General features: G+C 34.7%; 1 protein-coding gene and 1 long non-coding RNA gene across 3 annotated transcripts; both read left to right on the top strand.

Moving 5' to 3' along the window:
• Window positions 1-5,159: 5,159 nt before the first annotated feature.
• Window positions 5,160-14,556, top strand: LOC128669703 (gustatory receptor 5a for trehalose-like). Its single transcript, XM_064435945.1, has 11 exons — window positions 5,160-5,187; window positions 5,527-5,611; window positions 6,155-6,222; window positions 8,979-9,155; window positions 10,117-10,280; window positions 10,577-10,699; window positions 11,315-11,469; window positions 11,996-12,061; window positions 12,455-12,617; window positions 13,157-13,246; window positions 14,500-14,556. The coding sequence occupies exons 1-11, from the start codon at window positions 5,160-5,162 to the stop codon at window positions 14,554-14,556; spliced, it is 1,176 nt and encodes a 391-aa protein (XP_064292015.1).
• Window positions 14,557-15,177: 621 nt separating this feature from the next.
• LOC128670289 (uncharacterized) lies at window positions 15,178-22,475 on the top strand. 2 transcript variants are annotated; one of them, XR_010369884.1, is made up of 4 exons: window positions 15,178-15,603; window positions 15,910-16,344; window positions 16,588-20,421; window positions 21,510-22,475. It is a non-coding gene; the product is annotated as an uncharacterized LOC128670289 (long non-coding RNA). The 2 variants fall into 2 exon arrangements; XR_010369883.1 differs by having other exon boundaries at window positions 15,374-15,603; window positions 16,588-16,840; window positions 21,510-22,353.
• Window positions 22,476-27,363: the final 4,888 nt, after the last annotated feature.

The following is a 27,363-nucleotide window of genomic DNA, read 5'->3' as shown; positions in this document are numbered from 1 at the left end:
ATTACTATTCTTGGCAATGTTAGGCTCTTATAGTATGTCGTACGATATCCCAATAAATATTTTGATTTACATAATATGTAATTTTAAATCGAGTGTGTTATTTATTCTAAAAATAAATTAATTCAACATGTTGTTTGCAGTAAATAACCTTTCAAAAATTAGGTACAATGCTTACGTACTTATAATTTTAAACATAACTGTTATTTATTTAACTGCTTGAGGCTTAAGGATATGAATGTAGATAATGTGTGAGCTGGAAGTAGCAGAAACTGAAACTGCACATGTACTTACTGAAATGACTGCATTCTATATGTATAATAACTATTTATAAATATTAATTTTTGTTGGTTTAATCAAACATTTTTTGATAAAAAAGTGCGGTCAGAACATTGTCATATATATTTTTTATTTTTTTTAATCAAATACTTTTTATTTTATCTAACCGACTAGTGCCTTAGTATATTACATGTTTATTATATACAATACAAATATATTACATGTTTATTACATGTATATTCATATGACATGTTAGTTTTGTAATTCTCAAACGATAATCTCATACGTGCTACGTCTAAGACTTTTTTCTACAATTATGTGTTAAAACTCGATCTGTAATTTGCTTTTCTTTTGTAATACTCCACTCGTGCACTAGATATCAATAACAAAATAGTTGTTAATATAAACCATATGTAATCATAGTGAAGTATAATAAAAAAAGAAGGAAGCAATTTAAAAAAATTAAGGCCGTCCCGAGGGAATATAAATCTAGTTGGAATGATATATCGTCGAATATGTCAGTCGTGAGATGAAGGTAAATGAAATATGGTACTGTTTTCCGACTCCGTCTATCAAGGTAAGTTAAAATAATGTTCTATTTCGTCTCCAATTCATCGAGAGAAAAGACAGAAAAAAGATCAAAAATTATTATTTTTTACCTAAAGAATAACACAATAAATTTAAAGAAATAACACGATTTTTGCGTCGAGTCTCACTATTACCATTGAGAATAATCGCTGTACCGTATGTGATAACTTTACGGGCGTCGATCGTGTTCCACCTGCTAAGTTCAACTGGCATCACGGGCACTTTTTCTTGCTAGTGGTCCACCTGCGTGCAGTTAGGTGAACCAAGGGCACCTACTTGTATCCCTATACCTACACAGTTTATTAAAAAAACGAAATAAATAATTTCAATAATTCTTGACTCCAAGTTTTGATATCTATTGCTATAAGTCATAGTCACCTAGAACCATGATTTTCATTTAGTGGTAGAAAGTTTAATATTAGCTCGCGATTACATAAAATCTATGTATTTAAATACTGTTGATTCTTTGATAAATAAATAAAAAAATATATGTTTTTGTAAAATACATTAGGTTCCGTATTTTCCTGCATACAATTTTATGTCATAATTTAATATGGCATACTTTTATTTATCGTAATAATAGTTACGCACAATATTCATTTGTCATAATGTTTCAGGCACAATTTTTTTACGCATACCTACCATAAGCATAACAATTTTTAAGCACAATATTCTAAAGCATATTGGCGGCTTATGGGTGGACCAAGGGCCGCCCTGTCGCACCCTAACCTACTGCTACACTATAGCTTTATGCAAATCAAAATTGTAGTAAAATACATTAGCTTAAACTATAATTATGCTTATTGAAAAGGTATTGCCAAAAAACAAGTATGTTAAAATATTATTATGTCAAAAAATATATACCGAACTCGTAATGCTAAATTAAATTAGGATAAAAAAATTATTCGAAGAAAAGGGATCCCAATACATTAATATCTTAGAATTTAACAGGGATATTGAAGGTGTAAAAAAAAATAATTCCAATGCAACACGTGCAGTAAACTGGATTTAACTAAACACGACCATTCGCAAACATTGTATGGTGTAACGACACTTTTACGACGTACTTCTTTGCTGAACCACTATTACTTTGTCAGTTTATCACTTCATTGTCTAATGAAATAGAAATCTAGCTTGTTCAGTATCGACCCAAAAAATATTGTCAGCAAGACAATTTAATATGGAGATACGAAAATTGAATCAACCCACATTCCAACTAGTTGGACCACCAAAATCAAAATCAATCATAATCAAATCATTTATTCAGAAATTAGGCCTTCACAGGCACTTTTTCACGTTATATTCTAAATTAAATGATAAAAAACAAAGCTACAAACTACTAGCATTCCGGAATGACCACTGCTGAGAAGAAATGCCGAAAGAAACTCATTCAAACAGTGTTGGTCCCTATTATGCCAGAAGGGCTTACCATTTTTTTAATATAAATTTATGTATATTTTTTATCAGTAATATAACAATGTAAGTACATAATAAAGTACATGGTTAAAAGGTATACTGAAACATATTATGATTGTGATCAAGTGCTGATGAAAGGAAACTTGCGCCATCATAGTACGATTGGTTGGACTGTGTGTAGAGTTTAAATTCAAAATAATTGATTATAATATTTAAAATTTAAACTCGCCAATAATACTCGGGTCGGGAGGTTGATAATACGTTATTTTTATATATTTACATACTAGTGGCCATATTTTTTTTCTCAGCATTAGAGCAGAAATAGACACAAATTTAAATGTTTACTAACCCCCGACGCAAAGTTTAACGTCTCTATTTGTGTATAGGTGTATCTGTCTGTGGCACCGTAGCTCCCAAACGGATGAACCGATTTTCGTTTAGTTTTTTGTGTTATAGATAATTTTATCTAGAGTGTTCTTACATATTTCATGAAAATTGGTTCAGTAGTTCAAAAGATGTAGTGAAATTCATATTGAAATTTGGGGTTTCTTAATTTGTCTAACAATTTTATTTTGTACCGTATTATTTAATAAAATCTATTTGAAAATAGAATGAACAATTATGTAAAGTTGTCACAGAAAGTATAGTAATATAAATAATATTTGAAATTCTAATCGACAATCTTTTTAATATAGTTACAAATGTTCGAAATCGGAAGAAAGAAAATTGACTGCTTAACTAAATAGATAGCGTAAATGTTCCATTCTAGAAAACACAATATCGAGTTTGTTATAGCGATTTCTTCATTCTTCTTCAAAAAACATATATTTTTACACTAAAGATATTATGTAATACCTATAATCATAAACCGAGATGAATGTGTAACTTATATGTGATAAGATGAGACCAAACGAGGAGACTAATCAATATTTTTACTATATAAAAAAATTAAACTTTATATATTAATTTAGATGCTATTGGCATAGTAAAAGAAACAGTTATACCAAAGGTTGACATGTGATTTCACTAGGGACGGTCTTACCATCCATCAAAAATAAAAAAGCTTTCCGGTGAAGGAATGTTCACATCGTCAGGAAACCTGCAGTGTGCATGTTCACAGTTTGTTCAATAACTGGTATGTATGCACAGATATGGGTTTATTTGGTCAGTTTCTTCTTGGTCGGATTTTTTAGTAAGAAACTGGGCAAACACTGGACATAAACCGACATATGTTGCCACTACTCGCCAATAGGTACTCATCAGTAAGTACTCGTAAAAGTAATGTCAGAAGATTTAGGCGACTTGAATAAAGTTTGACATTAGTGATATTGGTAAATATTGGTTGTATATGATATTGGTAGTTAAAAATTGATGAGTGGTGTGTGTCAAAGATAAAAATAGTTTCATTTCTTGATTTCATAAAATGATTAGCATTTTGCCAGTGGGTTCTTATCCTTCTCCTACAACTAACTAATTATGTATGAATAAATTGAAGATAATTGGATGTTATTGATTAAAGATGAAGGTGGTAACAAACAAAATTAACTTACGCATTTATTATATAGTAGAATCTGGATAATCCGTGCTAATGGTGTTAAATTTTAGAAGCGATTCTTTCTACGAAGAGATTTTATGGATTATGGGAGGTAACGGTTGCGTTGTGGCGGTCAAGACGCTGCGCTTCCAACTAATATTTATCGATGTATGACGATCGATTTAAAAATGGAAATTTAAGATAAATGGAAACTTTTAATTACGCAATTTTAAGTTTATCCTAAACTTTCATTACAATTATTATAGCATCTACTTCTCATATTGTCAATGTGAATTGAAATCTTACCAATATTCGCTCCGAGATTTACATAAACTGTGGCCTTTGATATTGAAATGGAAATTGGCTACGGCATCAGGGGTAATGTTGTAATTGTGTAACTTTGAGGTGGTGGTAGTGGTCCAATGGATAAGCTCGTGATTGAAAGGTTCTAATCCTACTGCTATATCATCGTCATCAGTATATAGCAGTCCACTGCTGGACATAGGCCACTACCAAGGCACCACTGTCGTCGGGCAAACTTTCGCAGGTCATCGTGCCATCGAGCCAGTAGGTGTCTTATGCTCCGCTTACACGGGTGCGGTTTCCACTCGAGAACACGTCTACTTCTTCTAGCAAACGTAGCTAGCCCCAAACCGCTGGGTCTAAAAACTTTAAGTTTAGCAAGTAGGTTCCTTATGTGGTTTAGGGGCGCACTAAGAAAGGATTTTACACAATTCATCCTCTTAGGGGGTAAAAAGGGGGTTCAAAGTTAGTATGGGGAAACCAGATTAGTTAAAGAGTCTAAATATTTTCCTGAAGGGAAAATCATGAGGGCGAAGACGCGGGAAAAAGCAAATTTGTATGAAAAATAAGTTTACAAATTAAAATTAATACAAGAATGATCTCTTACCGCGGTCTCTTGTCACCGCGGTTGACTGTAAGCAGGCTAATTAGACTATAGAGGAAGAGGCTATTAGACGAAGTTTATGCCATTTAAATCCTTATCATTTCGATTTCATGGGCTATTTTCCGTTGTCCACAACTTGAAAGAAAAAACTATAAGTTTCCAAAGCTCTAAATGTTATTATTGCTGATAACTCCATCATTCTATATAATTTTACAAAACAGATAAGTACATAGATATTATTATATTTTAATTTCCCATCACTTGTCTGTATAAATGTACGCTTGGTGATTGTCAGAATATATAATTAGAGGTCATAAAACAAACCTTAGTTATTAAATATGTACGCTTTGACAATATAATGTTTAGGCCAATAATCAGATTTAGTGTGTGTCCGATTTTCTGTGGTTACCGTCGATATTGTTGTGTTCAGGAGAAAAAATGAATAATCAGGAGAAACGTCCACTTGGTATGTATTTTATAAGTATTTGTAATAATACGGCCGTGTATGAAAATTGAAATATGTGAGGGCGAAAACACATATGTCAAGTAGAACGTAAAAGGGTGAAGTGCGGGTTTGCATTTTCACTTCTCACCATTGAATTGAGTCGAAGTGTGACGCAGCGAACCAATGACATTGCAGTGTGGTTGTCGTTGCGTCACAATGGCGCAATGTGATTGGTTCGCTGTGTCTCATTTTGAATCGATTCGATGGTGAGTAATGAAATGCTAACCTGTACTTCGTCCACACCACAGTTTGTCAGAAAATTTAATGACCAACTAACAATATTTACGTGACATTTTATAGGTCCATCACATTGGGAGCTTTACAAGATGTTGGAAGTTAATAATTTCATATCGATGTATACCAAGAAAGCTGAAGTAGAGAAAACGTAAGCATACATAAGTATAACTTTTAAGGCTCGTGCACACGGAACGCGAATCCCGCACGGACACAAAAATTGTATAGAATTTTAACGCACGTGTACACGTATACACGCCTGCGTGCGTAATGCTACTTTACTATTTACATCTCACCAATGTGTCGACTCGCAGTGAGACGCAGCTGACTAGTTCCAGTGTACCATTGTGAAGCAACGGTAACCACACCGCAATGTGATTGGTTCGTTACGTCTCACTTCGAATCGATTCGATAGTGAGTAGGGAAATGCAAACCCGCACTTCGCTCTCTGACATTTATAGTGTTACACTTAACCATTTTATCGTTATATACCAAACGCCTGCTTAAGACTTTTTGCAATAAAAAGTAGCTTCTTCTGGAAGGTCTAAGTAGTCTGTCACAAAATTATTAACCAGTAGTATTTATTTCAAAGTTCCGCCTGCCGTATATGTTTAATTCCGAGTCGTTAACTATAATGTATCCCAAAATCAATCAATTATAATTTTATCCAATGAATATATTTTTATTTTACCAGGAATATTGCAAAATCCGGTAGCAAGGGCGCTTTAGACCGCGAGAATAATGCATGGACTGTGGTTAAAGGTACGTAAAAAAACCGCAAGAAAAATATGGCGTGTAATTTCCGCCCTTGAAGAGGACTATTCCACATCAAAGTTGACAGGCGAAAATAACATTCCCATAGAGGGTATGACAGCCTTCAAAAAGATTTATGTTTTACACGTACCTCAGACTTCAGGGCATCACTGCCGATAATGCAACACTAGCAGGATGAAAAAAGCCAAAAAGAGAGAAAGAAACAAAATTGAAAAACTAGTCAAATGCGAGTTCGATCCTTGCACGCAATTGTTTTTTCTTGGTTAACAGTCGTTGTCTAGAGTTCAATATGAAAATTATTGATCTTATAATTTCGTATAGGTATATTCTGTCTTGACATTTATTAATATAAGCATAGATTGATGTGGAGTTATTGTCTGTAAAAGGTTAAGTACCAGTGTAAGTCTAATTACAGTATCCGTAGTACGACTTTGCTTTGCACGCACATCTCCCAATCGAGTCGATTCACAGTGAGACGCAGCTCACCAATCACAGTGCGTCATTGTGACGAAACGACTTCACGGCAAGATTGGTTCGCTGCGTCTCGCTTCGAAAACATTTGATGGTCGTTATCGAATGGCTAATTCGTACTAAGCCCTCAAAATATATAAATTGCATTGACATTAGACATCGTATCATCATTTTTTAGGTCCCAAATTGTCTGTATTTGAAACACCGCATAATATTTTTGCGAAATCAATGAGACTGGTCATAATTTTGGGCCAATTCCTGGGTTTGAATCCGTTGATGGGGATTTTACAAAATGATTTTAGAAAAATGAAGTAAGTATGAACCTAAAATTAATTTTTAAAATTATCAATTACTTTCTAATTTAATGCTCCACAACACGATAATAATACGAAACGGAACGAAAAATATACATGTTAAATACTGAGAATATATTTTTAGTTATTTTTGAGGTCCTTTTTTCATACTACGTACAAAAATTATAAATATAAATAATAAAGAGATTCTAGCACGTCGCCGCTTGGAAGGGTTTCAAGAAGGCTGGCAGCATTACCACTTTGAACCGTTAAGGCAATCCTCTGTGCAAAACTGCCCGCCCGTGGTTCTCCCGTTAACTCACGAAGACGCGCTGAAATCTCATTTATTTTTTAAATATTATTTTCAGATAAATATATTATTTTTTCTTTACAGATTCAAGTTTGTATCCTGGCAAATGTTATACTCTCTATTCATATGCTCATATCAAGTAACCAAGATGATTTCTGTTTTGTTTTTAATGAGCAATTCCATCGGCATAAACATAGCGTATATTAGTCAGTATTTATTTTCTATCTAGCCCTGTTATTCATATAAAAGTTAATGCATACTTTTAGCTAATGTACGTGTTGTATCTTTCGATCAATGTCAAATATTATTTGTTTATTATAAGTGCGATAGTGATAGAGACATTTTAGCTTAAAATATGCTTTATCTTTTCTTTTAAATAACGGGGTAGATAATTATCTATTGTATCATAATTTATTCAAATTATTTATTTTAATTTATACTATTAAATAAATGAAATTGATAAAAATATGATGGTGCAAGTGGATATATTAAATATTAAAAACAGTTTTAACTAATTATACAAGTTTACCATCATTTTGTTCAACTTAATATTTAATAATATGCTGCTGATTGTACATATTGTGTTCATAAAATTAGCAAAAGACTAAATAAAATAATGAGAGAATATATAAAAGTATAGACACAAAGCTACTAGAATAATAAAATTTAAAGATAAAAGATATCTGCGTTTAACGACACGGTCCGATCACGACAGCAATATCAACAAAAATCAAGTGTTTTTTCAAATGTGCTCTCTGAAAATAAGTACTTGTTCACAATAAACATAAAATGCAGTTAGTACCTACATTGTGTGTGGATTACATAGGCATCTTCACGGTAGTCACATATGTAATTTAAAGAACATAAGATTTTAAAAACATAAGATAAGAAGAATTGCATACAGTATAGGTTTATTAAAGAAATAATAACTTTATTTTTTCCTCTCACAAAAAGATTACAAATAACACAATTTACCTAAGACAAATTATGTAGCAGGAGTACTAATTTGTGAGAAGCTGACTCTTGAAAAATACCTCAAAGAAACCAGGTTTTTACCTTTTATAAATAAAAAACTAATATAACAAAAGCTATTTATTAATCTTAAACAAAGATGATCCAGTGAGAGCGCAAGAAGACATAACATTATCTTGTAACACCAATTTGTATATATGTTACTTTAAAAGTACCAAAACGGGGTGGTTATTAGACTAGGTCTGCAAGATAGATATTAATTTATATGTACCAAGTTTCAACTTACTACTGTAGCGAAGGCCCAAACGTCGATTTTAGGCTCCTACGCTATGTAGATGATGTAATTTCATGCGGTAATGTACCTACTCTCTGTGGCCCTGTGGATCCCATGGATCTTCATATTAATTGATTTCAGCTGTGCGAATGCGTTTCTATAATATATACAAATGTTAATAAGTTTAAAAATAATTTAGTATTACAAAATTATACTTTCCTATTTTGCTCATAAGCTATGAGATTATTATGAGCTATATCGGATTATTTACTTGACCTTTTAACACTAATAGCATATTTAATTTGTTATGTAAATGTCGTAATTTTTTTTTGAGCTAGATGCTCTCCTGTTTTATGTGTAGTCTGATATTATAAAAGCATGTGGAATTGGAATGAGTTAAATAACCAAATTAAAACATTTTCAGACTTGTTCCTCTTCGCCGCGACTACAAGCTTCAACACTATTATATTTATTTTTATAGCTAGAAAATGGCCGACTGTTATGAAACAGATCACGTATTGCAAACTGGATGAATATATTGACCAACGCGTTATATTCCGAAGCACTGTAATCACCATTGCTATAGTAATCGTGGGTCCAAGTAAGCAAGTCTTTGTTTGAAACCTTGGTTTTTGTGTCCCACTGCTGGGCAAATGCATTCCCTTTTTGTTAAGACCGCTAGCGCCATCTATTGTGGAGAGGGAGCTGCCCCAGGCATCCTGACGTTAGCAATGCTGCGGCCGGCCTTCATGTTCTGTGGCAACTATGTAGCAACGTCACTACGATCAATTCTATCTACCGGTGCACATACCATTGTAACGAATTATTTAAAGATAAAATAATTCCCGCTAAAATTCAAGAAATACAAAATTTCATTGAAGAGCTCCTTTCAGGTCTCAACTTGAGTTCTGAACACTTTTCTTTCCACTCTCTTCCTCTTATCTGTGCTTTCTACCAGTGGTTTCTTCCCCGCCATTTAGCATTACGACGCTTAGCGTTCGCTTGTTGTTAGACCAACGACACGCACATTATCCATAACGACATCAAGCCAGCATTTTGGGTTTGCCCCATAAAATGCTGGCTTCCTTTCTTCTTTCTGTTTATTGCGAACTCTGGCTGTTTTGGGAATAATTTGTCGATATAAATATTTGTCCCTTTATGTCTTTGTCGGTCTACCTCCTTTTCTGCAGCCGTTGAGTATCCAAAAGCTAATCAATTTCGCGACCTCTGGGGTTGCATACGTTAAACTTATCCCGCTCATCTGGCAGTCATTACTAATAAGCATGTGACCTGAACGATTTTTTCAATCTAGCGAGTATTCTTCTGGCTCTAGACTTTTAAAGGACATCTAACAACCAAAGAACTAGGGGACTCATATGCTTAAAAACCGTTCATCCGTACTACTTACACACAATTATATAACAATCATACAAGGTATTTTGTGTTAAAATACATTACTTTAAAATACCACTAGAAGAGTCATTATTCAAGTGGCGTGCTAAAGTTATAAAAAGTACAAAGTGTCTATATTTGATACCAAATTTTTTACTTCAAATTTCTAGTTGAATGCGCCTTAAACCAATTAGCATTATATACACATATTTTGGATTGCACTCCTCGTGAGATGATCGATGACCCTTTCAGAATGTTGATGATGAAGAAAGATAACTGGATCTTTGATGCTGAACATGTGCCCTATTCGTTTCCATTAGGGATAATCATACAGGTATGTGTGTTATCTAGTTACTATCTGTCTCATCTCCGCATGTTCCCAGTTTCGTTTGGGGCTGTGACGGATGTGTTACATGGTCAGTATTAAAATAAATCATAAGATTTTTAAAATTGACGTCATTCTTTCTTGAATTCATGCCTATCAGCTGCCTATTTGTCCTAAGATGATAGAAGGTTGTTTAAAGTTTTCGAATACAATTTTTTCCCAATACCTCGATTGAGAAGAATCGAGACACAATGTACTTAACAATTATTATCTGATTAATACAAACGGGGAATAATTATTTGCAGGTCTTTAATTTAATTATGTCATTAAACTGGAGCTATCCTGATATTTTCATAAGTTGCATCTGTTTGTATTTGGTATCGATTTTTGACAAAATAAATGAGAAGATAGATTTTGCTCTAGATAAGGTAAGTAAAATGATTTTAGGACTTTGAAATTTTGACACAAAATCATATCCGTGCAATAACTGTTTAGACTCTTAACGGTTTCCTTCTTCATATCCAATTCTTCTTTGAATAAATTTGACTTTCTTTGATCCAGACCTGAATACAATCAGACTAAATGTGTATATAAAATTTCAGCTCATCAAGTTGAAGATATCTTCAATTTTGATTCGGGAGATTTTACCCGAACAAAAATACATGCATACATCATGATTTCAGCTTATTTCCGTACACTATTGAGCATATGTGTCTATTTCCTTCCCTGTCTTGTGCTTCTTTATTTTTTTACTTTCTTTATTTACGTGTCTTTGTCTCATTACAGATCGTCTGATACTTCTCCTGCTCTGCTTAGACAATACATATGTACTTATTTTTTTGTTAAATTTATGATTTATTTCCCATTTTTCATTCATCGCTCTCCCGCGACACAAGCAATATCACCTGAATAGCGGACTAGTGGTTTACCAAGCGGTCGCTGTCCCTGTCTCAGCCCCCACTCCATTTAACCACTATTTTCGTCATCATGTTAAATAAAAGCTTTTAAAATTTAAATGATGACTTAGTCGTGTTTTCTTCCAGTCCTTGGAGTCGTGGTTCTGGCGGTCCGTGCGAGAGGATTATACACAAGCCACGCGATTGGTGCGCATGTTCGATGAGGTTCTCAGCGGCATCACGTTCGTGTCTTTAGCGAACCATCTCTTTTGCATATGTCTACAGGTTTACAACATTTTACAGTAAGACTTTTTTCATCCGTAAAAAATAAAAATGTATTTAGGCACTACTTAAAACGCCCTCGGCCAGTTTGTTCTTACTTCATTAGTAAACAAATGCCATTGCCTAAAACTGCCGTTTCAAATCGAAACTTGTACTTAATGTTACTTCTGATATAAGTTTTTTTTTACGAAAATGTAATTTTAATACAAGCTTTTTTTGTCAGATAATATTAAAAGCTTGTGTATAATCTTATGGCAATCAAATGTCACAAAAAATGTCCATACAGGAACTAGAGTCGATCCTAAATTCAGTTGAAGTCATCTGTTTCAAAATTCAGGTGTAACATTCTATCGAAATAAACATCTCTCTCGCATATATTGCAAGGTAAAGAAAATCTTGTAAAAAAAGTGCCAGAATGTGGTACAATTGCAATCTAGCGTGATCCAGATCTGAGTATATTCTAGAGAACATTTAAAGAAAGTGACCTTTGTCCAAAACATGTGAAATGGAAGTTATTAAAATTATTTTTATTTGTATTTATTTCAGAATTAGCGTCAAGGGTGGCACAAAACAAAAATTTCCTCTTAAAGGCTGTCCAAATTATCCGAGTGGGTTAGTAAAAATAAAAACGAATGTATTATGTTGGCTATTAGACAGGTTAAAAAAATAGATTGTACTCGTATAAAGGTATTTAAATAACCACGGTAATTGGATATCTAATTGATGAACTTAATTATTAATTACGTGATTTACTATACTATAGAAATGCTTTTTGCCAAAAAAGCATATTACTAATGTCAAAAACCAAATTATAAAATTTACTAAACTAAATGTGATATCATCTAAATTACTTTTTTTTTTTTCTTTTGAAAATAGCCAGTATCCCATTTAGGAATAGGAATGATTAGTAATTTATTTTGGGTGTGTTATTAGTTTTATTTCTTATTTGATAAGTTAATTAATAGTTTTCTTTCCTATTTTCAAAACTGTTATTTTGTATTTCAGCATCTTCAATGGGAACGAGTACACTTTATATTTAGCGTGTTCAATTTTCTTGCTTGTGTTTCGCTTTCTGTCTGTATGTCTGATTGGTTCGAGGGTTCATTCGGCTGCAACCCAGCCGTCCATTGCTCTGCATGGAGTACCCACGAAATTCTATTGCACTGAAGTAAGATCCTCTCAGCTGATCCTCTCTTTCTTTCTCTCCTTCTCTTTCTCTCATCAGCTTCACCAACAGCCATTTAATCGTCTTTGATTAATAACGTTGTGCAATGATGTGAATTTTTGATAAGGTCACGTTTTGAAACACAAAAAGTGCACAAAGCCGCTAAAGAAGTTTTCATTTCAAAAATGTCATCTACCCTATTAGAGATAGTTCAAAGCACACTTTATTTAAATATTCTTTCAAAAGTTGAATATAATTATAGAAAATAGTTTGTATTTTCCGAATACCTACTCAAAGTTCATAGTTATACACTTGCAATTAAAGAAAATGACAAAAGTTTTATTCTCTTAGCGTGAGTTGCACCGGTAAATTTTAACGATGACTTTGACCAACGCGCTGTTGACTTTTAGACAAATTGGCGTATTTTGCGGTTTTCTATGCACGTTAAAGATGTGGTGCAACTCACTATTAGTTAACTGCTTTTAAAACAAACAAGGTATCTATCAACTGATCCAGTTAATTCAGCCAATTCTCTTTTTTAGATACAAAGATTTATAGAACAAATACATTCAGATGACATAGCGCTAAGTGGACTTCAATTTTTCAATATCACTCGAAGTCTCATCTTGCCTGTAAGTACCGTAGAAATAATAAATAAATAGGGACAAACTACACAGATTGAGTCAGCCCCAAAGTTCAAAGTTAATTCGGCTTGTGTTATGGGATACTTAACGATACCGCACGAAGACGGCGATTCAATATCAATTTTTTATTTAAATTAATTTAGTATTTATAGTTTAGTATTAATATAAATTTTAATGAATTCTTATTATGTTCTTCTAGTACTTTATGTTGTAAATAAATAAAAAATCTCTTAACGATACTATATATGAATTCTATAACACATACATACTCGTATATGAATAAACATCCAAGACCTGGGTCAATCTAACAAAGATTATTTTCATGACCGGGGATCGAACGCAGGACCTCCAGCTTCCGCTGGACCGATTTTGATGATATTCGGTCTTCTTCATAGTCGTATTCCTCATGGCTGAGGGTCGTGGTCATTACGTGGATTATTACATCATTACGTCATTTCTTGGCATTATTAATGGAGTGGTTTGCCATTGCATTGAAATGAAGAAGCATTTCACACACAAGTTAATAATAATCAACCAGTGTGCAGGTATCCTCACGATGTTTTTGGATTCGGTACGAGACTCTAGTTCATACATAGTCAGAAATCAAACCACAAATAATGATCATGAAACTTTGTATGAAAATCATGTCTGTACCGTTTTCGCAGAGAAATTCACGCGGGCGAAGCCACGGGCAAAATCTAACATGCTATAAATTGAAGATTCTTTTCAGAGTGAACTCAATGGCGAAATAAATGAATGAATGAATCAATTCCACCAACAAGTCCTTTATACAGTGTCAGCTAAATGTGCACTTCGAGTTTTGCATTTTTTGTGTAAATAAAAACTAATTTAAAAAAATATGTAAGCCCCGCCTCCACAATTAGCATCATCTCATTTGCTAGAACAGAGCTGACAGTTTAAAACGACTGAACGCACATTTTGCAAACATATCAAAGAACACACTCAATGAAATTCTCTTTCATATAAAATAAAACCACGATCAAAATTAGTTCAGTGCCACGGATAGACGTGACTTAATACGGGTAAACTTATAACACTGTAGTCGGGAGCTAAAAATGTCTGGCTTTATTGTAACCAGCAATAATGTGAGCGCTAGAACTAAAACAATGGCTCTTGGTACTGAAAAAATATCGTTCATACAAAGTGTTATGTAGTTGTTAACACTATAAAGAAAACGTCTTTCATCTGCAAGGTTTATTTTAAGTTAATTTCTGTTTCAGGTTGCTGGCACTATTATTACATACGAGCTAGTTTTGCTTCAATTTAATGACGAATAATCTAATTAAGCAAGTAATTAGTCTCCCTCTGGTCTGAGCGTATTCCCAGTTTCTTCCTTATCCGTTGAGCGTCGGAGCACAGGATCCACTTTCCTAATTTTTCGTCGCCACTTAGCACGGTCGTCGGCATCCCTAGTTGTCAGACCATTGGCACGCGTATCATCCTTGACGACATCAAGCCAGCACTTCTTGGGTTTGCCCCTTCTGCTAGGGCCAGGCGGGAGCGGGATAGTCAGATATTACAGTTACATAATAATAAAATGTTGTAGTTCGAAATAAAAGTAATTAGTTTTAATTTACTCTGGCCGCAAAGAAAAAAGTACGTCATGAAAAATATGAATAAAAAAGGTCGCCGTATTATTAATATTGTAAACGACTACAAATATATTTACAATAGATCAATGATTTCAAGTTTTTTATTACATAGTCCTAATTCCAGTTTATTGTTATTATAATTATTTTAATGTATATAATTTTGTAATACTTATAATTTTGTTGTAAAACAAGTTTAATATACCTAGTGATATTAAGCATTTTGAAAGTTCCTGTTTGTTCTAACGAGGTAAAGATTAGCGTGTGATTCCCGCCATAGAAAAGGATCCACAGCCTCCCATTACTTGTACGATACAAAGCGACAAATGATTTTTTGTTGTATTATGCGATCAATGGTGGTCAATCTCTAGTAGTTTATTTCATAGGTACTCCGGTACTGCCACATATAAACTGCCACTCTAACTGCCTCTCTACGGAGAACCAAGATAAATATGTTTTAGGGAAAGTTTCCTATAGAATACTGTTTTTATAGTACAATTCTTGGCTAATTTTAAAATATGTGGAAAACTGTAACAATTTCATTTTCGCCATTTTATTGTATCGTATAAAATTTTTACGAACCACCCATAACAAAGGTGAAATTTCTAAAATGAAAATAAGCGTGTGATTTTTTAAAAAATATGCTGAATACAGTGAGTGTGCGATCAAAAATTCTTTTTGTTTTCGTTTTGCATTTTAATTTACACTCATATATGTTCACAGTGTTAAAAATAGGTAAATATGGAAAATACTCTATTTAAAGTGTAAAGCAATGTAAATTTAAATATACATTTTAGTTAATTAGTTTCATGCTAAATAAATATTTTACTTATGAATGATATGAAGTAATATTTGATTATTTTTTATGCAATTCAAGAATGAGTACTATGAAAGATTTATTTTTTTACATGTCAAGACTCGTAAGAATTATCGGAGTGTAACTAAAATTCACTAATTAAATTGACGGAGTGTAATTTTAAGTCAAAGTTGAAAGAAATGACGTCAAAGTTTTAAAAGTTAAATTATACTCGTTTATTCCAGGCAATATAACCCTTCATTTAGAAAAAGGTATTGTAGCCATAAAGAACGGAACGATAAGGATAGAGAATACAAACATAACTTACGATTTCAAATTGACCGAATACAATTCAACCAAACTAACCGTCAACAAAAAAGACTCTGAGAGTCTTGATACAGAAATAGGTTCTATAGACGTAGACCATGACTATAATAAGAAACCTGATTATCACTATGAGATGTCTATCGAAAAGGGCCGGATAACATCAACTCAAAGTAAAGAATCTATGGAAGAGTTCACTACAACTAAAACTGATGACCCATGCGGTCATGTTTGTATGGACTTGGCTACGGATGATGTTGAACCTGTATGTATGATGTACAGCCGATATAAAAGAGGGTATCATTGGTTTATGAACCATTGTCATGCTAGACGCACAATCTGCTTGGAGAATTTAGGTAAGGTTTTCTTGTGATACGCGCTCATACGCGCGAATGCAATATTGAGTGATTGAAGTGAAGTATAGATTCAAATCATGTAATACTAGCTAGATTTTCATCATAAAAATTAGAAACCGAAATGGATATTGAAATGTGGAGGCAGAAAGGTGAGGCCTTTGTACAGCAGTGGGACATTCATGAAGATATTCATGAGTCTCAATGTTAGACGGAGTTTCAATGTCTCTCTTTTGTTTCTTACAGATTTGCATTTTGTACATCCAAGCAGATGTATGAAGTCGCTGCAATTTTTTATGCCAATAATATGATCGAGAATTCAAAGTTCTTCTTTTACAGCATTTGGACATGAATAAAAATATTTTATTTATTATACACATATTTCTCACATTTTTTTGTGACATTCATTCTTGGGGCAAAAATACATTCTTTATATGTATGTTTGTTTGAAACGCGATAACTTTCGAACCGTTGGTTCGATTTCGATGAAATTTAAAAGGTATGTAGAATATGTCAAAAATAGAATTTTTAAGTTCGCGGGGCATCAAAATCGGCTAGGCTTCAAACAGCTAGTTTAATTAAATTGAAAAGTGGTATACATTTTATATATATGGTCCATATATAAATGATGGTTATTTGGCTTCAGTGTTTTCGAAATTTAGTTCATCGCGATGTGGTGTCATGTTTTTATGACCGTGATTTGCTATGTTTTAACTATGTAGCTAGTTGATTGCATTTCATTTTAATATTTTCTCCGTAATTGATTTATGAAAATTGTCTAGCCAATAAGTGTTTTGCAATGAATATAATTTATTAGAAATTATTACATACGTCAACACTTTGCATTAACTTCTATGAAAAGTTATGTACCTACCAAGATAAAAAAATGATGATTAATATGTAGTTGACAATACGTAATTACTTTTGTTTAATAAGCGAAATGATTTTTCCCAAAATACTATTTTACCTCTGTACTGTTTTATGACCAAAAGTATTTTTGTATTCTCTTTAATATTTTATGAAAATCCGTCTGACCTCTTTTGCAAAGGTACATAAAATGCTAACACTGATGTAACAAATACTGGGTAATTAAATTTAAACTCACGAGTAGGTATATCACGAATGAATATTACCATGTCGATGGCCTCTTCTAATCACTTCTTCTCTTTTAAGAAAAGACAGTTTAATATGATTTTTTTTCCATAACTCACTTTGTGGTAAGTAGTAGCTGAACTCTTCTTGTACGTATACAATATCTGCATTTATAGATTCCGCCCTTTCATGGCTGGAAGGTTCTCGGACCGTTTTGACTACTGCGGCCGCGCTGTCATTACAATTACTAATCATATCTACTATCATTATATTTATATATTAATTTTCCAACAACAAAGCATCATTTAAAAAAACTTACTTTGCCAAATTGCAATTCAATTCAACTTATTTGCTTAGCATTTTTTCTAGTATTTACGTAATATTTAACAGAAGCCTCTTTAAGATTGAGTTACATAAATCCTGAGAGTTTCATTTTAAAAAATGAAATTCCAGACATGCTTCGGGACTGATAAACGTAATAAAAACGCGTGGTATCTGATTAGATAACAGGGTAATTACCAACGCTCTGTTACAAAATAATAACATATAGAAGTTTCACTTGAGCAAGGGCGCAGAAGAATAAAGTAAGATTACAATTATTGCTTCTGACTATTTTAACATCATCTGCATATGTTAGTGATAACAAGTATGTTATTCTATGAAAATCAAGCTATCCAAAATCGTAGTAAAATTGGCACTATTTCTGATGCATAGAGTTCCGTACAGAGTAACTTGATATAGTTAGATTTATAGTCACAGTTATTACTTATTTGTTATTTTGGTGGAGATCTGTGCCACAGGGCCTACCTTCTACAGACTCCAGTCTGCTCCAATCTGGTATTTATGTTTGCAAACTTAATCCGGTCACGTGGTCCTCCTTTGTCCGACAGATGAGACGTCATGAACTTTTTTCCTGTTGGTTCTATAAACTAATCGGACTACTGAGAGACTATCATTATCTTAGACCACATGATACTACAAATGGAAAGACTTTAAATTAATATTTATCGTATATGTCTAATATTATCTTTATTCTATAAGACCGTCCTCTTGTAAGATCATATAATCTTCAATAAACTATCTAAGTAAATTCTGTTCTTTCTGTAGTTTATGAGTTATAGCGTTCGTCCCTTGAACGAAGATTTTTGTCAGGTTTGCCCCAATTAACGAAGTAACGGTAAATTAACTATGACTGCGGTTAATTTAAAAAAAAATGCTAAGTTTTTTCTTTGCATATCTAGTAAAACTCCAGACAGCAAAATATACCCAGTATATTTTTGTGTATTATCAGTCTTATTAAATTATTTATTTATTTACTTATTCATACAACTACCATTACAGGTATACACTTAATGCGATAGTGCAGATTTATATACTACTAGCTTTTGCCCGCGGCTGCGCCCGCGTGAATTTCATAGCAGAATCTCAGTAATTTTTTTATCGCGTACTCTGTAAGAGCATCAGCCGCTGCCATCACGCGCAGCACCAACGCCGCAAAGTGGGCACCGAAATTCCATCTGCCATCAAGGACGATCCTTAGGTACCGCATCATTGGCTCGATGGTGATCTGAACCCCGCCAATCGTCAAGCTGGATTCTGGCGGGGACCCCTCCGAGGCGGCCCTCAGAGGGGTCCCCGCCAGAATCCAGCATGGAAGCACAACGCCTCAGATTTTTGAAGGGCCACCTCCAGGCCCAGTTGGCAGATTCGGCGCACCAGTTGCGCTACTCCCGCAGTAGCGATGCCTATCGATATGTGGCACCACGGGCCGTGACCAGGGTGTCGTCGGCATTGTGTTATTCCAACTCTACACCTGGTGGAATGATGGCCCGCAGCACCCAGTCATATCCGATGTTCCACAGGAGCGGTCCTAAGACAGAACCCTGTGGAACCTTATCGAGCAGGGAATACTATCATCCTGTCTGAGAGGTACTCCAGGACGATCTGGCGCAGGTAGGACTGCACCCCGTGATAACGGAGTGCCTCCATAATGCAAGGCCAGGAGAGGCAGTTGAAGGCGTTGGCGATGTCCAGAGACACCACCTCGACCACCTCACCCTGGGAGACCGGATCCTATGCCATAGACTTCACCCTCAGAACGGTGTGGACGGTTGACCTCTTCCGGCGAAACGTACTGGCAATCCGCGAGGTCAGGACCTATGCTCTCCAGACGCTCCATGAGGGGGTCAGCAGTGACTCTTTCCAGCAATTTGCCTGCCTCGTCGAGCACGACGATTGGACGAAAGCTAGACAGTCGCCGGTCGTCCCTCCTTCCGTAGTAGGACCAAACGTCCCGGTTTCCACGCCTTGGGAAACCTTCCCTGCATGAAACAGGCTTTAAAGAGCCCCTCAGTCGCTCCCCCAGGAAGTCTAGGATGAAGACCAACGGTCGACCCGAAATATTAATAATGGAATATCAGACTATTCCATTACTAAGGTGTTCCTCGAATTTCGAAATTTCGAAACTAATGAACCTAATTTCATAAGTAAATTTCGAAACTGAAAATGTATGAAACTGCATGTCCAAGTCCCGTCCCATTTCCCACTACCAGGTTCCTGTTCCTTCCTATTTCCTGCTCCGACTCCCCACTCCCGTTTTCTGCAACGCGTGTCGTCCCATTTTCTATGACGTTTTACGTCCCGGTTTTTTATTAATCACAATCAAATTAAACATTTATTTACTACAAAAAGTAAGTGTGCCAATTTTCAGCATTTTATCTTGAAAATTGTATTAAGTCCCATACAATCTTTCACCCCCCTTTTGAAGGTTGAGGGTTAATGAATTTGTTGTAAATAACCAAAATCAAAATTTTCATGTCAGTAACTTCAACGGTGTAGAACTTTTGTATTAACAGTTTTTGACCCCTTTTTCTTTCTACAAAATTTTAAAGTAAATCGGCTCCGTGGATTGTTATTTTAATTTTCTTACAGGACCATCCTCATTATCCGGGATGAAATGTCTATAAGATGTTAACCCGGGATTCTGAGGTATTTTTGATTCATTATTAGTTTTTCAATTATCCTACGGGAACCTGACCATTTACTGGGATGAAATGTATCTAAGATGTTAACCCGGTATATAACGTACCTACATACCTAATTTCAAGCAAATCGGTCCAGTAGATTTCGAGTGATGCGCGTTCAGTCAGAGAGTTCAACTTTTCGTCATCTATATCACTAAGTATATTCCATGAAGAATTAAAAAAATATATCCAATGTACAAATTTCGCCTTTCTTTAATTTTATTATATGTATTGAGTATTGATGATTGATATTGATTAATGACAACACATAACAAATGACAAATAAAGTGACTCTTGTGAATTCACTCAAGGCGCACGATAATATGTCGACTCGCTCATGTACCATATTAATGGTTTTAATACCTCGCGTAAAAGCCATTTTGGCCAGCAGATTAGTCCTCGCGGCGGACACCACCAGCAGGATACATAATGTCAACACATTATTTTTCCATTTTAAGATGATATTATTGCTGTCAGCAATAAAATCATCTTAATCTTAATGGAATGTTTAGTAAGTTTTTCTGAAAGAAAACCGAGGCTAGGTTTTCTTAAAGAAAAAGAAAAGTTTCCTATATTCCTTATAACATAAGGTTCTCGGTAACGCTAGCAAAAGTGAAAAAATATAGAAATAATCTTAGACATTCTTTCTGAGGAAATATATTTCAAGACATAATATTTCAACAATGAGGATTTGAAACAGAGTTAATGATTTGTAGATACGACAAACTTTTTTTGTGCTCAAGAGTTTCATGATCTTTAGCCCAGCACCGTTTCGCTATCGAACGATACAGCCTAGACAAAGTCTCCACCTATATGTGGTTGAAATTCCACCACATCATACCTCCCGATTTCGTTCCTTACTAATGCAAACTTGTCTTATAACTTTATTTCTCTATCCGCATCGATATTTCCCAAGCTAGTTACAAAGATTATTTCCTAGGAAACATCAAATTATTTTACATATTCTAGAATATATTCTAGAATATGTAAAATAATTTGATGTTAGAATATATTCTAGAATATGTAAAATAATTTGATGTTTCTTACTTGCAGAAGCGTTGGTGGTGTAATTGGTTAAGACGCCCGCCTGAAAGGTCACAGGTTCGAATCCTACTCGTGCCACTTGAATTTGTATATAAATCTGACTCATATATAATAGCCACTACTTGCTTCCGGAGAAGGAAAACATCGTGGGGAAATCTGCACACTGGTTGATTATTATTAACTTGTGTGTGAAATGAAAAAAGCAATGGCAAACTACTCCATTAATAATGTCAAGAAAGTTGTTGTGTGTGTTTCATTTCAAGTAATGACCACGACCCTCAGCCATGAGGAATACGACTATGAAGAAGAAGAGACTTACAAAGATACCACAATAAATCTTCATAGCTCTGTGGTAAACCCTGCGATGTAACTGGCTTTGAGGCAGCCGGCGGGATTGGAATAGAGGGATTTCCGTTCTTAACCAACGAAAAACGAATAAAAGGATGCACCCTAACTGAATATAGTGAATATAAGCTACACTTGCACTGCACTTCTACAATACATTTCTGTAGTAACTACCTTATTCTCCTAATCCAACAACCGACGTAAACGAGCTGTTGTTAAAATAAATAACAAAGCTTTTATTGACAACTAGCTTTTGTCCGCGGCTTCCACCGCGTATTTTATTTTTCTGTTTGTCCTAATAGTTAGCTGGAAGAGAATGCTTCTAGCATTAAATTCGCCATTTGTTAATAAGTATGTTTTTACTTGGAACAATAAAGTATAATAAATAAATAAATTTCCCACGGCAGCGGTTATTTGTTCGAGATGAAAGTCCTTCTCCGTACTTCAAATTACATGTATGCAAAATTTCAAGAAGATTGGTCGAGTTGATAGAGCACGAAGCAAACAAACTTACTTTCGCGTTTATAATATTAGTTAGGATTAGTATCCCAATAGTCCTACTAATATATTACTTTTATTTTTTAATCTAATTTGTTGCATTACATCTTCTGACGCTTTATTTTCATTACTATATTATTTACTGTCAGACTCATGTTTTCTTGTTAGAATTATAACCTTTATCATGCTGATGATAAAGATTATAATTCTAACAAGATAAGAATGATAAGAATACATAAGTTGTAAACTGTTGTGTGCACCAATAAATAAATAAATAAATATATATTAGTATTGGGAACCTAATCCTAACCAATCCTATTGGGATTAACAAGTAAAATCACGGTGTAAAATGAGAAATTTTGGATGTGACACACTCACATCCATAAGGAGGTTTATTACACAATCATGTAAAATATAATGACCAGTTTCATGTTAAAATTAAAACATATATTTTGTACTTATGGAAACTTTATTTTTTTCTTTTTTTAAATCTTAGAGACATGAACAAGAACAAAATAATAATAATAGGGACCGTTGTCGCGAGTATTTTATATGAATTTTAACTTGATGATTTTGACAGATAGACCGACTGAAAAAGTGATTCTATGGGTTCCGTTACCCCTTTAATTGCGGAACCCCAACAACGTTGCAAAGAACTAGAACTAAAGCTGAAAGAGATTATTGACAAAGGGCAAAGTACGGCAGGGCGCAGCGCTCTGACCTAGATTTTTTTTTATTTGCATTTTTTCTTGTTTACATAAACCGTTTCTAAAGTTGCCATTACTCTGGCGACTTTAGTGCGTATAGTACGAAGCGGTCTAGTGGTTAAGACGTTCGCCTGTGATCGAAATTCGAATCCTACTCATGCCACATGGGTTTGTATAGCAATCTGAATCATGTGTAGTAGTTTTCACATGTCACCACTTGCTTCCGATGAAGGAAAACATCGTTAGGAAACCTGCACACTGGTCAATGTGTTCGACTATTGGCCACGTTTACGTCGGTAGTTGGTCGTAAAAGTCATGTCAGATGCCTTTACGCGACTTGAATAAAATCTCACACGAGTATTAGCAATAACACACTCGAAAAGATGAAGAGACGAATAAGGTCAGCGGGCCTACCATCAACTTTTACGGAACGATTCCAATGCTACTCAGTTCAATTTAAGAACCGCATTCATGTTAAAAATTAACTCGATGGTACGAATTTGCTATGCAGATCAGTTTAGGTCGCAAAGTGGATCGCGTTAAAAGATGATAGTAAGCCCCCAGCACACTTATTTATACTGCACCGCTCCCACTTGGCTAGATGAAGGTAATTGAAAATGAGCTTTATAGCGTTCACTGTAAACATACTTTACATTGACAAGATGAGAGCTAACTTCGACCAGTCCGTTAATTTGGTTTAATATTAAGTACGAGAAAATATAAAATATTAACAGCGCCCCGGGGCTTCGCTCCCGCGGGAATTTCGGGATAAAAAGTACTCTATGTGCTATTACAGGTTATATTCTACCCGTGTAAAAAATTTCATTACAATCGGTCCAGTAGATTTTGAGTGAAAGATTAACAAACAAACATTAATATTATTAGATATATAAATGTTTGTTTATTACTCTATCCTTTCACGAGAGTTTAAAATAAAAATATTCGCGATAGCGTTGTCATAATATAACATGGGACAGAAAATACAATTTATTTTTTGGCCATATTCTCAATTATTTTGAAAATGCGGCCGAGCGTATAACGTCTTAGAGTATAGTACGAGTAGTGGTAAAAAAGTAATTTCAACAAAAACAAATCTAAGCCGAAAGTGCCGAGACAAACTTTCTCATCCTATTTCCCTAAGTGTTCTAGAATCAAGTATAAATTACACCGGTTTTTCACCAACTTACATCCGCAATGGAGCGAATGACCTAATGGATTTATTTCTTTCTCTCTCTGATTTATTGTCGACCTTACTCTAACCCCTTGTTATTTACCATGCTCTCATTCTTAGTGAAGCTAGTTTTGTTTATAAATCTCTGCATGATACTCTGGCTACATTTTTTTTCTACTTAGCTGTTTAAGTCCCACAGCTGGGAAAAAGTCTACTCAATTTCATCTACGCATTCTTGTGTGTTCACTTGCCATTTCGTGTTGAATCATTTATGTGGCCGTCCAAATCAAAAGGGATCTTATGGCGTCCGGAACTTATGCTATTATTAACGTTGTTTTGTATACGAACAACGGCAATAAAGACCTAAGTGCCGGCCGCCATAAGATCCCTTTTGATTTGGACGCCCACATATATCAAGCATAAAATCATAAACGCGATTTTCAGATTTTCATGGATGTTAATTAAGTAATAAAATCAATATTTAAATTTTTGTGTAGTCTATTTGATCACAAATTGTTTGATCCGTGTTATATTTTAGACGTTTGACGTTCGAAGTTCGACTTTTGTCTCACACTTCTATCCCCATCCATATTTCACATCACACACAGAATACAAGCGAAAAACAAAGATTATTTGTTAAGAATACCCTCAACTATAGTCAACTACGCCATTAGCTATTAAAGGCTTGCTAACAAATAAAGTTATTATCTATCTATCTTTATCTAAAGGTTGAAGTATGTACAATGTACATAAAGCTTTGCTATATAACTTTAAGGCGATCCCTTCGGGTTGGTCTTATACGCAGTAACCACAGACATGTTGGGAGATAGATAACACTCCTTCGTTCGACTGTATGAGAGAACCAAGCATTCCAATATTTAATAACTACTATGAAATCACCAGAAATTGAATGGTAGAAGAAGTAGGAACAGGCCGAAGAAGAGGTGGATTGAGTGCGTTAGGCAGGATATGGCTAAAAAGGAAATAACAGATCGGTTAACATCAGACAGGGAGATGTGGAGGAGACTGACATGCTGTACCGACCCCACATAGAGTGGGATAAGGGTAGGCTGATGATGATGACAAATAAATATTCCTATGATATAAATAAATAAATAGGGCAAACCACAAAGTAAGTTAGAGACTTATGTTATGGGATACTAACTCAACGATACTATATTTTATAACAAACCTCTCGGTTCAGAGGTAAGCACTTTACCACTGCGCCACCGAGGTCGTCAAGATATGAGCAACGTAATGTTTTTATATTTGTAGAGCAACGACTGAGCGCGAATAAACATGGCTGTATACTTTCATATTCAGAATCCTGAATCCGAATCATGACTGCGGATTGGAAAACCTGAGTGCCCTGCTTTCATACAAAATAACAACAAAGCCGCACACGTTCCTTAATTTTTTGAACGGAAAACGTTCGTTTTCCTAACGATAGGTATGGGAACTTTGCCCGACTCAGAACGGGAAAAAGTTAATGACGTCATTTACATTTCGGTTTGGTCGCCGCAAACGCATGGAATTTTCATTTGGATTAAAATCAGAATGTCGCCACCACTTTTTATAGAGGCTACGCTCTCATTCATACTGGCATCTATCCCGATATATGTCTGTGGCAGCATAGAACGTTCAGCACGTGACGTGAAACTTGACAACTATCTCTTTGAATGGGAAAATTACTGTTTGATTTTATGTGAATGTAGATTAGGATGTCTTGATAGTTTTCGCAGTAATAACACACACAAAAGTGGGCATATACCTATAGCTACTTTAATTATCGTGACTGAATCTATTGCTTATAATTTCATATATTAGTCCAGGGCCAGGGCTTCTCTCCCGTGAGGATTTCGGGATAAAATGAACCCTATGTGTTATTCCAGGTTATATTCTACTCGTGTACTGAATTTTATAACAATCCGACCAGTAGATTTGCGTAAAAGATTAACAAACATACACACATACATCTTCACAAACTTTGGCAATTATAATATTAGTAGGATTAAACATAATACAGGCAACAGCTCGGCCCGATTGTTCCGTCGTTCTCCATTGCGATGACGCAGCACGTTGCAGCTCCGTTATGCTGCGTTATTTCCATGGTTTTTTTTCGTGACTGACGCGTGTCTACGTAATTCGATCGAGTCGTCGACGGACGTCAACGCAACGGAGGTAGAGTTTGCTTACCACCAGGCAATCCACAAGCTTTTGTCTAACAGCGCATATCTTTAGTGCCATTTGAAGACATTTAAACCACACAAGGCACCAAAAATCGCCCTAATATTTGGATCTTACAATAACAGCTGGGAAACGTCTTGAATTTAAAGCGATATCGTTAAATGAACGATAAAACTCCAACAAATTAATGGAAGTGTTTGCATAATGTTAAGGATGATTTTATAATTTCCAAGTTTTGCGCTTCAGTTTGACTGAAGCGGTAGTGGCCTAGTGGTTAAGACCATGCGTCAGTGATCAAAAGGTCCCATGATCGAATACATAAGGATACCAATCTGACTCATGTATAGTAGTTTTAATCAACCACCGTTCGCTTCTGATGAAAGAAACTTCTGATCAAAGAAATCTGCACATCTTGGTGGACAGTTTCATACATCGCATGTGTGCGTGTCTACTACTAGCCATTCATCGCTTACACGTCGAAACTGGATAAAACCGGTCTATGCCAGCTCGGCCAGTAGACAATCTTTGCGCTCCTGCTCAATAAAAATTGACGAATTAGGTACTTTTTAGTTTAAGTGTAAACGTAGCCAAAGAAGTGTTAACAGTTCGATTCGGAGTTTCAAATCTAATAAATATTTTGTTTATTTAAGTTAAAATCTCTTTTTACAACCCTACTGAACTCTCGGCCTATGTTCCGATTCCCTACTCCTGTGGAAACTATGTGGCATCAATAAAAAATTGAGTCAGTTGAAATGAACAACATTGTAGTGTCTTGTCAAATAAACAACATTTAAGGCAAGACTAACACGCCAGTTTATATTTAGATAAGGTATACAAAACCAAGTACCTGATATAAAGTTTACATGTTTTAAATGTTGTGATCAAAAACCAATGTAGCTTACACATTTTTTCTTGAAGAAATTTGAAATTAAGACAATAAATTAGTCCCTGCACA

Source organism: Plodia interpunctella, chromosome 5 (genome assembly GCF_027563975.2).
Source record: "Plodia interpunctella isolate USDA-ARS_2022_Savannah chromosome 5, ilPloInte3.2, whole genome shotgun sequence".
NCBI classification, from domain to species: domain Eukaryota; kingdom Metazoa; phylum Arthropoda; class Insecta; order Lepidoptera; family Pyralidae; genus Plodia; species Plodia interpunctella.
The sequence above is the reverse complement of the archived record's forward strand: the minus strand, read 5'-3'. Positions and strand labels throughout refer to the sequence as shown.

Excerpts from the sequence above, each read along its gene's own strand:
- LOC128669703 (XM_064435945.1), top strand. The coding sequence starts at position 5,160 with ATGAATAATCAGGAGAAACGTCCACTTG. Across the intron at positions 5,612-6,154 it reads AAAGCTGAAGTAGAGAAAAC|GAATATTGCAAAATCCGGTA; the intron begins GTAAGCATACAT and ends TTATTTTACCAG. Across the intron at positions 12,062-12,454 it reads TGTCCAAATTATCCGAGTGG|CATCTTCAATGGGAACGAGT; the intron begins GTTAGTAAAAAT and ends TTTGTATTTCAG.